The 14,706-nt window shown below is 38.0% G+C and overlaps 5 protein-coding genes and 2 non-coding genes across 7 annotated transcripts; 4 read left to right on the forward strand and 3 right to left on the reverse strand.

The window, feature by feature from the left end:
- Positions 1 to 60: 60 nt before the first annotated feature.
- On the reverse strand, positions 61 to 4,013 carry SOCG_02264 (uncharacterized protein). The gene is made up of 2 exons (XM_013160758.1): positions 3,802 to 4,013; positions 61 to 3,746 (listed from the first exon to the last, which is right to left on the reverse strand). The coding sequence occupies exons 1-2, from the start codon at positions 3,836 to 3,838 to the stop codon at positions 127 to 129; spliced, it is 3,657 nt and encodes a 1,218-aa protein (XP_013016212.1). The 5' UTR covers positions 3,839 to 4,013; the 3' UTR covers positions 61 to 126.
- A 499-nt stretch (positions 4,014 to 4,512) lies between these two features.
- On the forward strand, positions 4,513 to 7,311 carry SOCG_02265 (AAA family ATPase Cdc48). The gene is made up of 2 exons (XM_013160759.1): positions 4,513 to 4,709; positions 4,768 to 7,311. The coding sequence occupies exons 1-2, from the start codon at positions 4,654 to 4,656 to the stop codon at positions 7,139 to 7,141; spliced, it is 2,430 nt and encodes an 809-aa protein (XP_013016213.1). The 5' UTR covers positions 4,513 to 4,653; the 3' UTR covers positions 7,142 to 7,311.
- Positions 7,312 to 8,024: 713 nt separating this feature from the next.
- On the forward strand, positions 8,025 to 11,240 carry SOCG_02266 (transcription factor Rst2). Its single transcript, XM_013160760.1, has one exon. The coding sequence runs from the start codon at positions 9,161 to 9,163 to the stop codon at positions 10,802 to 10,804; it is 1,644 nt and encodes a 547-aa protein (XP_013016214.1). The 5' UTR covers positions 8,025 to 9,160; the 3' UTR covers positions 10,805 to 11,240.
- SOCG_02267 (SNARE Fsv1) lies at positions 11,057 to 12,216 on the reverse strand. The gene has a single exon (XM_013160761.1). The coding sequence runs from the start codon at positions 12,145 to 12,147 to the stop codon at positions 11,437 to 11,439; it is 711 nt and encodes a 236-aa protein (XP_013016215.1). The 5' UTR covers positions 12,148 to 12,216; the 3' UTR covers positions 11,057 to 11,436.
- Positions 12,217 to 12,437: 221 nt separating this feature from the next.
- SOCG_16187 lies at positions 12,438 to 12,536 on the reverse strand. Its single transcript has one exon. It is a non-coding gene; the product is annotated as a tRNA-Pro (tRNA).
- A 397-nt stretch (positions 12,537 to 12,933) lies between these two features.
- SOCG_16188 lies at positions 12,934 to 13,017 on the forward strand. The gene has a single exon. It is a non-coding gene; the product is annotated as a tRNA-Tyr (tRNA).
- A 220-nt stretch (positions 13,018 to 13,237) lies between these two features.
- SOCG_02268 (COPI-coated vesicle associated protein) lies at positions 13,238 to 14,142 on the forward strand. The gene has a single exon (XM_013160762.1). The coding sequence runs from the start codon at positions 13,369 to 13,371 to the stop codon at positions 13,765 to 13,767; it is 399 nt and encodes a 132-aa protein (XP_013016216.1). The 5' UTR covers positions 13,238 to 13,368; the 3' UTR covers positions 13,768 to 14,142.
- The last annotated feature ends 564 nt before the right edge of the window (positions 14,143 to 14,706 follow it).

Raw genomic sequence — 14,706 nt, forward strand, 5'->3', positions numbered from 1 at the left:
TCTATCAATGCTTATAAGTCAGCTATAAATAAATTTATTTCAAGTCGTTGCATAGCTATTCTTCTAATTCCTCAGAAAGTAACCATCGATATGATTGTAGTCACAGTTCGTATTGTTCGGTTTTCGCTAGTTTGCTTCTACAATCTTTAAGCTTTTTAATTCATTTTCCACGTTCAAATACTCTAGAGCATAGGGACCTTTCCTAGTCTCGTTGTCTAAAGCCAAAACTTCAGGATTATTGTATTTCGCTTTCAAGGAGATTACAACTCTTAGCGCAGCACGAACTAAATCGTGAATGTTGTCTGAATCCGTTTTTAGCGACTTTTCGTTTGATTGTTTCTTCAAAATATCCTTCAATGGTTCGAGTACGTAATCCAGTCGTTGAAATACGTCTGATGGACCTATTTCAATCAATTTCTCTAAAATGGAGATGGAGAGCAAATTAATGTACTGTTCATCCTTAAGTCCCATCGTAGTAATCTGCATAAATAAGTCTATATTGTTTCTCGACTCTGGAAACTCGAGTAAAGAGTACACAATCTCAAAAACGAGTTGTCTATGAAGCAGACAATCGTCAACCTTATGCTGAAAAGGTCCCATCTGCACAGTCCTTATGCTATCAGGGTCCACGGATGATTTAGAGTATAGAGCTGATATGAGATCAGTAAATATTTCTTCAATAAACTTAGGCTTATTTCTGATTGCAGTCAGTAATAACTGTAAGGCTTCTTCACGAACATGAACATCCGAATCATTTATTAGTTTATAAACAGAGAAAAATGTTGTTTTCTGTGCATTACACCATTTCCGATGATGATAAGAAAGACTAAACCGAAGAATGCTTAAAGCTTGCATTTTCAACTCAGAAGTTTCTTTCGTTGATAGCTCCAGAAGCTTTGGATATAGATTGACAGATTCTTGTAGCAAAAGCAATCCCAAACATTCTGATATATGTAGCTTGGTAACGTCGCCGTCTCCTAAAAACCGACATACAGTAGTCCATATATTTTCAGCAGTCTCAGCACTTAATTGGTTTTTTAGGACATTAGTAAAAGATGTTAACAAAAGCTCTCGCGGATAGGCATCCGAATCATATAATGTACATAATGTTTGAACAAATAGCTCATCTTTCGCCGCCAGTCTTCCAACTCCGACTGCTGCAGCTTGGGTTATTTCTTCGTTAGGTGAATTAAGTTGATTCGTTAAAGCTTGAAAGTAGCTTCCAGCAGTTTGACGATCATCCGAACAAACTAAGGAAGCGACGAAACATGTAGAAAATATCTTTCGACGTTTTTCTAATTTAGGGTTTTGCAAATCGTCAAAAATTGTTTGAGCCATACTAGTATTTCCAGATAATTCTGTAAGTTTATTTGCAATTAAACCAACGACAAAAGACTCTTGTAATGATTTTTGGAGGGTGCTTAGTTGCCTAATGAAGTCTGAAATTAATTCCTGGTCGGCAATCTTTAAGGCTAGTTTCACAAAGGAGTCGACGAAAGCTGGATCATCTGGGATTTCATTATGTTCTAATAATGAAATTAAGTTTGATATTATTACTCCACGAAAATGCTTCAAAAACCCAAGGGGTATCTCCGATAGGCAGTCGTATTTCGCGATCACAGCTTCGGGTTCTACCAATTCCAAGCTAATCAAGAATTCAGTCAATTCATTCGTCTTATCTTCCGATAGAATGTAAGGTATAGTTGGAAGCAGAATCTGCAATAGACGTAAACTGTTTATAACGAGTGAAAAATCGGCCTTCTTTGCGTATAGAATGCAAGAGGCAAGGATCTTTTGTAACATTGTTGTATGATTTTCTCTTAGTAGGTTGAGGCTCTCCGTCCGTAAAAATATTTCGGCAAGAGCATTCGCAGCTTGAATACGAGTAGGTTCCTCATCAAGTTTGTTCGCTAAAACTGTGATCACAGAATACAAGAATTCCGTGGATATGTTATTGTGATAATAAACTACTACTTTCGTTAGGAATTCGATTAAGGATGTTCTGATACGCTGATCTAGGTTTCCTGAAGAAAAAAGTCCTATGTTTGCATTCGCCATTTGCATAATTTCATCTCGAAGAACGTTAGGAGTAACATGCGCGTAGTATTCGCATTGGAGTATTTCAGCTTGAATAGCTTTAAAGACTAGTTCGAGATATTTGTCTTGGGAAGATGAAATGAGTAGAGACGTAATTAAAGGTTGAAGCTTTTCCAAATATACAGGTTTCACATTAGAGGAAACGATCGCAGAAACTAGGTTCACAATATCGAGTTTCAATCTTAATTCCAGTGTTGTGTAATTTTGAAAGGAGTCTAAGATTGACATTAAACCGATAAAATGATTATCGAGTTTATCTGGGACAGCTCGGAAAATCTGGGATGCCAAATTAACTAAGCCAGTTTTGACTGACAATGGCGATTTTTTTGATAACTTTTCATAAAAAGTACATAGTAAAGGAAGAGAACGGGCAAAAATCTCGTCAGGAGTACTGTTTGAAAGGGATGAAAGCTCTGAAAACTTTCTTTTTCCCTTGGGCTTGGAGTTTTCTGATTTCCAGACAAGAATTTGTTCGCAAAATAATTCGAGAAATCCAATTGCAAAAATTTTAACGTTATCTTCCCTATCGCAAAGAGCTTTAAGAATATATTCCCCTAAATCCTCCCATAAGACACTTAGCAATTCGACATGAGAAGTGACTATCGAGGAGGCAACTGAAATTGCTTCTCTTCTAATCAACCATGCATTGTCTTCTTCATCTTCATACATACTTCCAAAATCATCTTCCTCATCAAAATCTTCCATATCCTCATCATCTTCAGCATCTGAAACCACATTAGGGTCAAACTGGATTTTTTCCTTCAATACATTGATCAGATCTTTACACGTATTTTCAACAATGGGATTTTGACATTTGACCAGAAGGGAAAGAGTATTCAGTAGTAATTGTACAGTGTCGAATGAATCATAGTCATCCTTTAGTAGGTTCAATATGACCGTGAGATAACCTGGTGCAGACGCAGAAAACTTAATCGAATGCTCTGACGAGCTATTTGTTGAAACAATAAGAATTTGGTTAAGTAATAGAACGGCTGTATACAAATCCTGCTTGGATGGTTTATCCATCAATTCTACTTTGAGAATATTGAGAAGAGTATTTAAACATTGTTCAGGACCGTACATGGATAATATGCAAATACAATTGATAGATTTTTTCGAAATCGAGACACGCGGGGATTCCTTGCTGTACTTTTGGAATACTTGAAAAGAAGCAGAGGCAACATCGGCTGGCAAAGCTGACAGCGATGAAGAGTACAGACCCATTGAGTCATTCGCAAGTGATATAAGACTTAAAGATTCCTCTGACTCAACGCTCTGGGTTTCTAATATAGTAATGATCTTGGGGAATATCTTTGTATTATACAAATGGCTTAAGCTGGATTGAGCATCTGATCGAGACAGTATCATCCACAACGCAGCTATATAATTCTTCTCGTAGCTCTTAGAATACTCAACTAGAAGTTGCTCAACTACATATTCCAATGTTTGATCGGAGATTTTAAGAGACACCAATGAAACACATTGTGCTGCTTCTTGTTGAACCTCTGGAGCAGGGTCCTTTAACGCTTGAATAAGAGTGGCTATAAAATCTCCACTGGAAAATACTTCTGCAATATTTGAACGCTTTTCACTAGTAATTTTATTGCCCAAATCACTCAAAGCCATGTAACGTAAGTCCTTGTCGGAACCTGTTGTTTGTTAGCAAGAAAAGTAAAAAATGAAAAAAATGAAAAAAAAACTTACTTTGCAAATATTTCTGAAGCAGTTTATCCTCTGCCATATTGCTTTCATGAATTGTCTGGAGAATCCCAGTGGATGATACGTACTTAATTCAGTAGAAAGCTGCTCTACATCAGCATGTCTAAATGAGCGCTGTAGTAAGTAAAGAAGTTAAAAATTGTAAAAATAAGTATTATTAATCTTTTAAATGTTCAATGCTTGTATCTACATATCCCACTACTAGATAACCTGTTTATGCTTATACGACATCTTCCAACATCTATATAAGCATATTAGTATTCATGTTGGTATTCTTATAAAAAAATAGTGGTCATATGCTAATTTAAAAGGCTTTATTATCATATTCTAAAGGACAACTACAGCTGCTTGGTCGTTTCACGATATAATGAAAGATTTTCAGAGTACGAAGATCCGTATATTGTAACATATTAATGAGATGCTCCGACTGTACACGAGCGTAGTTATGGATGTACTCTAATGCATTCCATAAAACGTTCTTTACTTCAGAATTGAATGAAAGAAAACTTGTTCAATGTTGTTTTAAGGCTTCAACATAGTTTGTTTATTTACGGAATAGTGAGTATAGTAATACTACGCTATTATGACTCTTCCGGATCCTTCTTATGACTTGAAAACGCAGTTGGAACTGATGTAAGCAAGTACCATGGAAGCGGTTGGAATCTAAAATAACTTTTTAAGTAGACGAGAAGAAGAATTGAATTTTATACAGAAAAAAGTTGATAAAATTTAAATTTAGAACAAAGAAGTAAAATAATCTTATTTTATCTGTATAAACGTATATAACTGCCTATATATAAGATGTGATCATTTGAATAGTAAGACGAACCATCTACCATGAACGATAAGAACCCAGAAGTGGAACGTCTTCAGGGCACAAAACCCTCAGAAGAGTAAGTAATTGATATTTTTGAAGAGTTTTAACGGGACGATATTTTAACACTGAATTAGTCCTCAAAAGGCAGAAGAAACTGCAACTGCAATCCTTCGCAAGAAGAGAAAACCCAATTCCTTAGTGGTGGATGATGCCACTAACGACGACAATTCAGTTATCACACTTTCTCCTAACACTATGGAGACCTTACAGCTTTTCAGAGGTGATACTGTTGTTGTCAAAGGAAAGAGACGGAAAGACACTGTTTTGATTGTACTCACTGATGACGATATGGAAGATGGTGCAGCTCGTCTTAACCGTGTTGTGCGTAACAACTTGCGTATTCGTTTAGGTGATGTTGTAACAGTCAACCCTTGTCCTGATATTAAATATGCTGAACGTATTTCCGTATTGCCTTTGGCTGACACTGTCGAAGGTCTTACCGGGTCACTTTTCGATGTGTACTTGAAGCCCTATTTCGTTGAAGCCTACCGTCCTATTAGAAAGGGCGACTTGTTTGTCGTTCGTGGAAGTATGCGTCAAGTTGAATTTAAGGTGGTTGATGTCGCTCCCGATGAGTTCGGTATCGTCAGTCAAGATACCGTTATTCACTGGGAAGGTGAGCCTATTAATCGTGAAGATGAAGAGAGCAGTTTGGCAGAGGTTGGTTATGATGATATTGGTGGTTGCCGCCGACAAATGGCTCAAATTCGTGAGCTTGTTGAGCTCCCCCTTCGTCATCCCCAATTGTTCAAAAGTATTGGTATTAAACCACCCCGTGGTATCCTCATGTACGGACCTCCCGGTACCGGTAAGACTTTAATGGCTCGTGCCGTTGCTAATGAGACCGGTGCTTTCTTCTTTTTAATTAATGGTCCTGAAATTATGTCTAAAATGGCTGGTGAATCCGAATCGAACCTCCGTAAAGCTTTCGAAGAGGCTGAAAAGAACTCTCCTGCTATTATTTTTATCGATGAAATAGACTCTATCGCTCCCAAGCGTGAGAAGACCAACGGAGAGGTTGAACGCCGTGTTGTATCTCAATTGCTTACTCTTATGGATGGTATGAAGGCACGTAGCAACATCGTTGTTATGGCTGCCACTAACCGTCCCAACTCCATCGATCCCGCTTTACGTCGTTTCGGTCGTTTTGATCGTGAAGTGGACGTTGGTATCCCTGATCCCACTGGTCGTTTGGAAGTTCTCCGCATCCATACTAAGAATATGAAGTTGGGAGATGATGTTGATCTTGAACAGATTGCTGGTGAAACACACGGTTATGTTGGTTCAGATTTGGCTTCTTTGTGTTCTGAAGCCGCCATGCAACAAATCCGTGAAAAGATGGACTTGATTGACTTAGATGAGGATGAAATTGATGCCGAAGTTTTGAATTCTCTTGGTGTTACTATGGAGAACTTTAGATTTGCCCTTGGTTCTGGCAACCCCTCTGCTTTGCGCGAGACTGTTGTCGAAGTTCCAAATGTTCGTTGGGAAGATATTGGTGGTTTGGAAGAGGTCAAGCGCGAATTGCGCGAGACTGTTCAAATGCCAGTTATGTATGCCGAGAAGTTCTTACGCTTTGGTGTTACCCCAAGCAAGGGTGTACTTTTCTTTGGACCTCCTGGTACTGGTAAAACCTTGTTGGCGAAGGCCATTGCCAACGAATGCTCTGCAAACTTCATTTCAGTGAAGGGTCCTGAGCTTCTCAGTATGTGGTTTGGTGAATCCGAATCTAATGTTCGTGACATTTTTGATAAGGCCCGCGCTGCTGCTCCCTGTGTTGTTTTCCTTGATGAATTAGATTCTATTGCCAAGTCTCGTGGCGCAACTGCTGGTGACTCTGGTGGTGGTGACCGTGTGGTGAACCAATTGCTTACTGAAATGGACGGTGTTAACAGCAAGAAGAACGTGTTTGTAATTGGTGCCACAAACAGACCTGACCAAATTGATCCGGCACTTATGCGTCCTGGTCGTTTGGATCAACTGATTTATGTTCCTCTTCCAGACGAAGATGCTCGTTTCGGTATCTTGGAGACTCAACTCCGTCATACTCCTATGGCCGAGGATGTGGACTTGAGAGCTGTCGCCAAGGCTACCCACGGATTCTCTGGTGCAGATTTGGAGTTTGTCGTCCAACGCACAGTGAAATTGGCGATCAAGGAAAGCATTGAGGAGGACATCAAGAAGGAAAATGAGGCAAAGGAAGCAGGAACAGATGACGTTGTCATGGAAGAAGACACTACCGCTTCTCAAGTTCAAAGACATCATGTTGAAGAAGCTATGAAGATGGCTCGTCGTTCCGTTAGTGATGCTGAAGTTCGTCGTTATGAAGCTTATGCTCACCAACTTCTTACCTCTCGTGGCTTGACGGGATTCCAATTTGATTCTTCAAACAATAATGCTAATGGACCCAGCTTTGGAAACGATGGTGCTGATGATTTGTACGCATAGAAGAAAAAAAACTACTGATTATATGAATATATATCCTGATGACCTTTGATTTCGTTTTGAAAATGAGGATGTTACTTGAGAAGTTGTAATGATTTACGGTCTACTACGAGTGCGCTAGATTTTTGTGATGTAGTGTAAAGAAAATTAAATATTATGTGTTTCTTGATGGATGTCGAACGTGATATAGAGGTTGTGTAAGGTAAAAAAGGAAAGCTAGTTAATTGTATAGAGCAGTAGTAATAGTACTACGAGTAAGTAGCACTAGTGGAAGTGGAAGAAGTAGTAGTAGAATATAAACTTGTGTAATAATAAAAAAAAAAAAGTAGAAAAGAAAAAGTTCTACTATTTACTAAAGACTTTATTAACTGCGATTACATGGATCTTACATTTTATTTATCAACACGGTGAGCATGTAAGCGAACAAAGAAACAACAGCACAAGACTATCACCATTGACGCGGAAATAGCAAGAGCGATGCATTGATAAAAAGTGCGCCATCACGAAGACGCAACAAGAAACCGCACGACTGTAGTAACAAGAGTGAATATGACAGGTAAACAGTATATTCGACAGAAGAATGTAGAAATAAATATGAACGAAAATAGTAGAAACTTATTAAGGGGAGTTTTCATGAGAAATGTGTCTAAAACTGCTTACCCACGTAAGCGACGGTTTATTAGCAAATGTTTACCCATAATTAGAAACAAAATATGGAGGAAGCTCCACACCGCCTAAAACAACGTGCTTCCCCTAATGTCTTTAGTCTTCGCTACCTGGAATGAGCTTTTGGAAGGGTTGTTACTTGGGAGGATTGACAACACAAAAAGGTGGTAGAACGAATTAACGACAACCCAAATTAAACGAGTCAGGACTAAAAGTCGAGAAGGCAGGTGTTTTGCGTAAAAAGAAGCTGAAAAGGACGAGATTTGGATTGAACTTGTCGCAGTGAAACATAGAACCTTGATTTTGATAGTTTTTTACAGAACAAAAACGGGATTTGCCACTCTCGAATACTGTGTGTAGGTCGTTTGGGAGTATATAACAAGTTAAAGAACCAAGTATTCTTGAAAAAGAAACTTCTTATAGTACTAGACCTCAAATTTTGGTGGTTTTCCCCTTTTTTTTGAAGGTCATTCATCAGAACGGGTAATATATCCAACAAGAATCGGTCGTTTGGAGCAGTAGAACCATAGTTATATGTGTTCAGAGTGACGCACAAGATTTACTTCTTCCATACCATACCATATCTTGTATAAAACACTTCGTCTCACTTTCATCTCTTACGACTCTAGTGCTTTGTGTGGATCTAACTCTCAGTCGTCTGCTGGTTTGATTGTATGGATTTTGACGAATTCAAACTTAAGTAAAAGAATCTCTATTGCTTCTTTTATTTTTCCCATAATCCCAAGTGCTTTTCTATCTATCTTTACTTATTTGACTTTGGCTGCGCTGTTGGCTTTTCCATCTACATTTTCATCTACGATCTCGGCGAATACTGTCTGTAAACACAAAATTCTCGCGATACACACGCATTTAATATATTTCTCGACTTTTCCTTGATAAAATTGAATGTTCTGCCTTTTCGGATAGTTGGGTGTTATTACTATCACCGAACTTTGTATCTTCATTTTGTTTTCCTTTAGAAAACGCGCCTTTCTTTCCCTTCTACATTTTTACTCCCCTCTTTTCTTTTTTCTCTTCTTGTATCCTCTTACCGTCGTTCGTTTCTCAATTATTCGCATCATCGATTCATCCCTGTATTTTCTTTGAATAGCTTCAACCGTTCCTATACCTTCTAGTGCTGCTCGAGTAGCTTGCTTATACTTCATCAAAGATTTAATTTCCTTGTGTCATATAATTGTTATACCTGTTATCCTTTTTCTTTCCTTACAAATTCCCTACCGCCTCTATTACCTCTATTACTAAAGCAGGGTATATTTTTTTACATATTCTAATTAATCCTAATTGGTTGCTGACTTCTAATTCTCTTTTTTAATTTTCGTTTATTAAGTACTCAGAATGAATCAAACTATTCATACGGTTCCCTCTAATTCTCGTCGTCAGCATACTTCTGGTCTCAGTGCTGCAAATACAAATAATTTGGTTGCAACCCCTACAGGAGCTCCAAATACTCAGGCCAAGGAGGCTGTACCTCTAGCAAATAATACTAATAATCAGTCAAAGCTTGTGACCGAGCCATCAAAGGGCTCTAATTTTATGAGTACTACTCAAAAAACCAAGAAGGACGCAAATGGATCTACCCAAAAAGTGAAACAGTATGTGTGTACAATTTGTTCTCGTGCTTTTGCCCGTTTGGAACATCTAAAGAGACATATTCGTTCTCATACTAATGAAAAGCCTTTTGTTTGTCAGGAAATAGATGGTTTGCCCATTGGTTGTGGACGTTTGTTTTCCAGGCGTGATTTGCTTCTTCGACATCAACAAAAAATTCATAAAAATCCCCAGCCAAGAAGGCGAAGACGTTCAACCAACTCCATTCCCAATATGACGGTCGCCGATGCTCAATCTTTTCTCACAAATATGAATGCTCCCAACAAGCGGTCGCTACCTCACCCTTCCAGTACTACCGATTCCGCCAGATTCTCCAATCTTCAACCTTCGACTCAACCTACAGTTTCTTCTCCTTCTTCATCTTCCTTATATTCCAATACTGGTTGGCTTGAATCTCAAAAGCAACGTTTAGTATCTGCTGTTAACGTTGCTGATGCTGTAGCTTCTAGCTTGCCGTCGACTTCGTTTCCTTCGTCTGTTGGTTACCCTCCTGTACCTGATTCCTCCTTCGGTTTGGCAGACAACTCTCTGTTTTTCCGACGTGCAACAATTGCCCAAGAACTGTTTCCACCTGCCCCATACCAACCACCTTCTGGCTTGTACGATCAAAAAGGACCCACTGATTCTAACTTTCCTTCTTTTGAAGATGACCCTTCTTTATTATCATATCCTTCGTATTCTAAAAATGCTGGTTCAAGTACTTATTGGAATAAACTAACGGTACCTGAAACTATACCTGAGGGCCATGAAATGTATAAATCTGATTGGGGTCATTATTCAGATCCATTGTCCGTTCCGGTGTCTCAGGGCTTGAATTCAAACGACATCCTTGCATTTTTTCAACCTTCACCTCATCCATCGCCTAAAGAAGTCAGCAGCACGAATACCCCTAATAACTATCTTGTAGAGACATCTAATAACTCTAATACAAGTTCAGTTGATTATGTTCGGCCGGATAATGTCGAGAACTCTGTTACAAATGCTGCTGCCTCTCCAATGGGAAGTATTTTTTCTCCTAGCTATTATAGTCCCGATTCTATAGTACAGTCTTCTATGGCAGTCAGTCCAACAACTAGCATGCCTCCAAACATGAGAATGTCGTCATATGGAAGTGTGGATGCAAACTTGGCTTCAGATGTGTACGGCACGGATGCCTTTCCACCAAGAGGGTTCGTAGACATGAATAGAATGAAAGGTTTCGAGAATTCAGATAGATTGGCATCGACACCAAGCACAACTCCAAACACTTATCTTGGTCCCGTCGGTGAGGATTATACAGACATTATTAACGGTGGATTGGCCCAAGAAATGCTTTATGCAGAAAATAATGATTATCGACAGGACAGTTTTAATCCTGCTATTGCCAAATAACCGTGAACCTTACGGCACCCACTCTCCCTTTCACCTTAATAGTACATCTAATTGGTCTTCTGATATGGATTATATCTCTTCCAGCATACCGAATTTCAATACAGGTTTAGAACAGCCTTCTGAGCATGCTGCGTTTTATTGAAACATTTGATTTTTATTCTTTATATCTATTTTATTTTAAAAAAATTCCTTTATGTTTAATTAATTTCCCAAAAAAGAAAAAAAAAATCAAAAAAAAGAAGGAAAGACGTTTCGGTTCATATTTTTTGACAACTAATTACTTTGGAGACAGCAACATTCATAAAAGTTAATTTAATCTAATGTTTTTGCTTTCACATTTATATAGGAAAGAATAATTTGTGTATTTAATGTGAAAAATAATGACATCTTGAATGTTTTAGGATGTTATTTTGCATGCACAGTCAATCATACAGAATTTTTGTTTCTTTTTATATACTCTATCGGAGTACTTATTGAACGTAAGCATAAAGTAGATGCATATGTACATAAGGAAGAAAATAGAAATTTAAAGGATCTATAATTACAAAACGTAAACTTGCCGTAGAAACATGAACGTACAAAGAGCAGAGGAAGCTAAGAAGGGGAAACATAACAAAGGAAGATAAAAAACATTAAATGAAACAAACCAAAATGAGTAAGAAACAAAGGAAAAGAATGATACAACAACGAGGATACTGCTTTGCTTTGCGGGTTACCTTTTGCAGGCGATTTCTTGCCAAGCCTAGCCGTTTATCTACCCGATCTGCATCTTCACCCATACGATCAATAAGGTCGTTATGTTCTTCGAGTTCATTATTCATTAAATAGCCCATTTGCTTTTGCCTTCGAACGCTACTCTCAATTCCGCCTAATGACTCTTCCTGTTCGTTGAGCATTTGCTCATGCATCTGAGACAGTAAGTTGATATCAACAGGATTTGGATCGTTTCCATCGAATTGATGAATGGACTCCATTTCAATATCTGAATAGTTTGACGTTACATCTGAAGGCAATGGAGCACGGGCCTGTTTGGATGCGTAAGAGGAATGAATCTTTGGACCCTGGGTAGCATCATTTCGTTTTTTAAGCAACATTTCCTCCGCCGATTCGACTCGCCGTTGGATACGAATTAAAAATGCTTCAGATTCTCGTACCTTGTATTCAGGAATTTGAGCATTCTGTTCCAACCTTGTTTGTTCTTCATTCAACTGTTGTAATTGTTTGTGGATGTCTCGTAAAGAGACATCGATTTCTTCATCAGGCGAGTTTCCAAACTCGACCAGTCTCTCGTAATCATTGATTTTTTTTGTTGTTGAATCCACGAGCAGCAATAGCTTTGACATGATTGTTATTGCTTTGCTTGCTCTTACTGTAGATAGGATACCTTTACGAGCGAAGTCTCTACATCAACTGTTTTAATTGTAATAGTAATAGAGGGATGCAACACGTTTCGTACAAATCAAGTATACCGAGCTTTAACGATTGATCAGAATATTTTCTTGATAAACAGAAGGAAAACAATGAAAAAAGAGTTAACGCATCTATTTGAGATAAGAATAGCTGGATGAAACTAGTTTGAACTAAACTCTTAATTCTCGATTGGCAGCAAAAATAAAAAAGGAAAAAACAAAAAGGGCCTAACCAGGATTCGAACCAGGGATCACCTCTAAACTCGTGACTCACAAGTGGGTCTTACCCGAAAGAGGTATGTTAACCACTACACTATTAGGCCATTGGTTGTAATGTAAAAATTTAAGACTCATATATACAGAAGAGTTATTGTACGCCGAAAGGGGATTTACAAAAATGAAAGGTTATTGTATTCGTCCATTGAATTGGCAACATTGAGCATGTTTTTACTTACAATAATAAAAGGGATTCCTGTGTCTTACACAATGACACGACAGCAAAAAGTTGATCGATGGGCGACTGAAATCACAACGAATCAATGTGGCATGGACAGTACTCTACGTTCTCTAAGCATTTTCAATATCTGCTTCTTTTCTGTTACAACCGTATGTGACTTCCGTTTTCTATGTCGTCCAGCTATAGCAAAAGAGAATTCCCCATAGACACTGCATAAATGAATGTATACATATATTATTAGCTATGTCCATATACCAACAGTTCTCTCGATGGTGTAGTTGGTTATCACACCCGGCTGTAATGTTCACGATACCGGTTGGTCGCTAGTTCGAATCTGGCTCGAGAGATTTTTTTCCTTTTTGTTAATTTTTTTTACAGAAGAATGATTCAAGCCTTATAGTGTATATAAATTCTTTATGTGACTTTTGACGCGTACTAATCGATTCTGTTCCAAGAGATGAGAGTCATTCTTTAAGTCTACCAGAAGTGGAAGCAAGTAACGGTTACCTCATCTGAATCACCACTGCGTAAGGCTTGGATGGTAGTGTCCAACAACAATCAAGGCAAGCACGAGTTATCTTGCATTGATTTGACTAGAAACCGGTTTGAAAGCACGAATTTAGTGTTATAAAAGCATACTCTCTTTTTTTTTCGAAACAACTTTCCTTTATAACAGTGTACTACAAGTAATAGTGGAAATGGACAAGCCTAAAATCTTCAGCGCTTTGAACTTGGGTGTCGGCGCCGTTCTCGGACTTACTGGCCTTATTAAAGTATTTTCATTTAATCTGGCGAATGTCTTTTTAGGTTTATTTATCATTCTCTTTGGTCTTGGTACCATTGCATTAGAGCGTGAAGTCCCTTCGGTGGCTGTCAAATATGCCTCCTTTATGTTCTCATTCTTGGGAAGAGGCTTTTTCTATCTATTTATGGGATCTTTGCTCTGGTCCTTTAGCGGATTCACATCGTTCCTTGGCTTTTTAGTGCTCCTTGTTGGTGCTGGTTTCTGTGCTGCCAACTATGTCGCCGGACTCCAGGACTATGCTCCTCGTAGTATGCGCGATACCGACTGGGATGATACAGTAGATGAAGTCTAATTCTTTTAATGGCGAACTTTTGGAAATCTCAGCCTGCCGCTGTACGTACGTTTTATGTCTAACAACTCGTCCTTTTTCTATTTCATCTTGCCATTATTTTATATTATGTTATTATTATCGAAAGTCTATGGTGATTATTTATCTTCGTCCCTCTCTTTTCGCTCCTAACCTTGTCGAAGGTGTACTTTTCACGACGAATCGAAAACTACTATATAGATATACACATTTTAACACTGTTCACGACAAAATTTGAATTGAATGTCAAGGTTTGATTACAAAATGAGTGATACAAACATATTGTGGTGAGTAGAAGTAAGCCTTATGAAAGTTCGTCTGTAGATACAAAGTAGCTTTCTTCCTTTTTTTTTTCTTTTTCTTGTTCTTATAGTCTTCTGTTTACTATATTCCATAGTATTTCTGGTCCAAGAGTCCTGAACGGTCTGTTGTTTTTTTGTAAATCATATAATAAATTCCCTTGGGACCAGTCTTTATTAAACCCGTTCTTGGTCAATGGCACGTATACCATGAAACCCCAAGGCAGCCCTTTCGTATCATCACTATATAGGAACAAAGGAAATAAAAGACTCTATATCTTCAACAGAATAGAGAAACACATTCCCTTCTTCTAAATATTTTTTTACTTGGATGTTTATTAGTGCAATAAAACAAACTCGGTATCTTGATTTAACGAACATCATCAAATTTCAAGTATGGTGTTTGTGCTATCGTATGAATCGTAAATTCTCTGTCTGTACTATTTTTCATTTTTTGTGTATTCTCTTTTACCTTTTTCTATACGTTAAAGTCTTCCAAACGCTGTCTTCTTCTGTCTTACTGAAAATTTTCTTTCGTGAAAGAACAATGTTACCTTTCTGTTGGAGAAAGTAACAAATTGGACAATATGGAAAAGTTATATAAAGCAAACGAAAACATCGTTTC

The sequence above is a fragment of the Schizosaccharomyces octosporus genome (assembly GCF_000150505.1).
Source record: "Schizosaccharomyces octosporus yFS286 unplaced genomic scaffold supercont6.1, whole genome shotgun sequence".
Taxonomy (NCBI): Eukaryota; Fungi; Ascomycota; class Schizosaccharomycetes; order Schizosaccharomycetales; family Schizosaccharomycetaceae; genus Schizosaccharomyces; species Schizosaccharomyces octosporus.

Excerpts from the sequence above, each read along its gene's own strand:
- SOCG_02267 (XM_013160761.1), bottom strand. The coding sequence starts at position 12,147 with ATGTCAAAGCTATTGCTGCTCGTGGATTCAACAACAAAAAAAATCAAT.
- SOCG_02265 (XM_013160759.1), top strand. The coding sequence starts at position 4,654 with ATGAACGATAAGAACCCAGAAGTGGAACGTCTTCAGGGCACAAAACCC. Across the intron at positions 4,710-4,767 it reads GGCACAAAACCCTCAGAAGA|TCCTCAAAAGGCAGAAGAAA; the intron begins GTAAGTAATTGA and ends ACACTGAATTAG.
- SOCG_02264 (XM_013160758.1), bottom strand. The coding sequence starts at position 3,838 with ATGGCAGAGGATAAACTGCTTCAGAAATATTTGCAAA. Across the intron at positions 3,747-3,801 it reads GCTTCAGAAATATTTGCAAA|GTTCCGACAAGGACTTACGT; the intron begins GTAAGTTTTTTT and ends AACAAACAACAG.
- SOCG_02266 (XM_013160760.1), top strand. The coding sequence starts at position 9,161 with ATGAATCAAACTATTCATACGGTTCCCTCTAATTCTCGTCGTCAGCAT.
- SOCG_02268 (XM_013160762.1), top strand. The coding sequence starts at position 13,369 with ATGGACAAGCCTAAAATCTTCAGCGCTTTGAACTTGGGTGTCGGCGCC.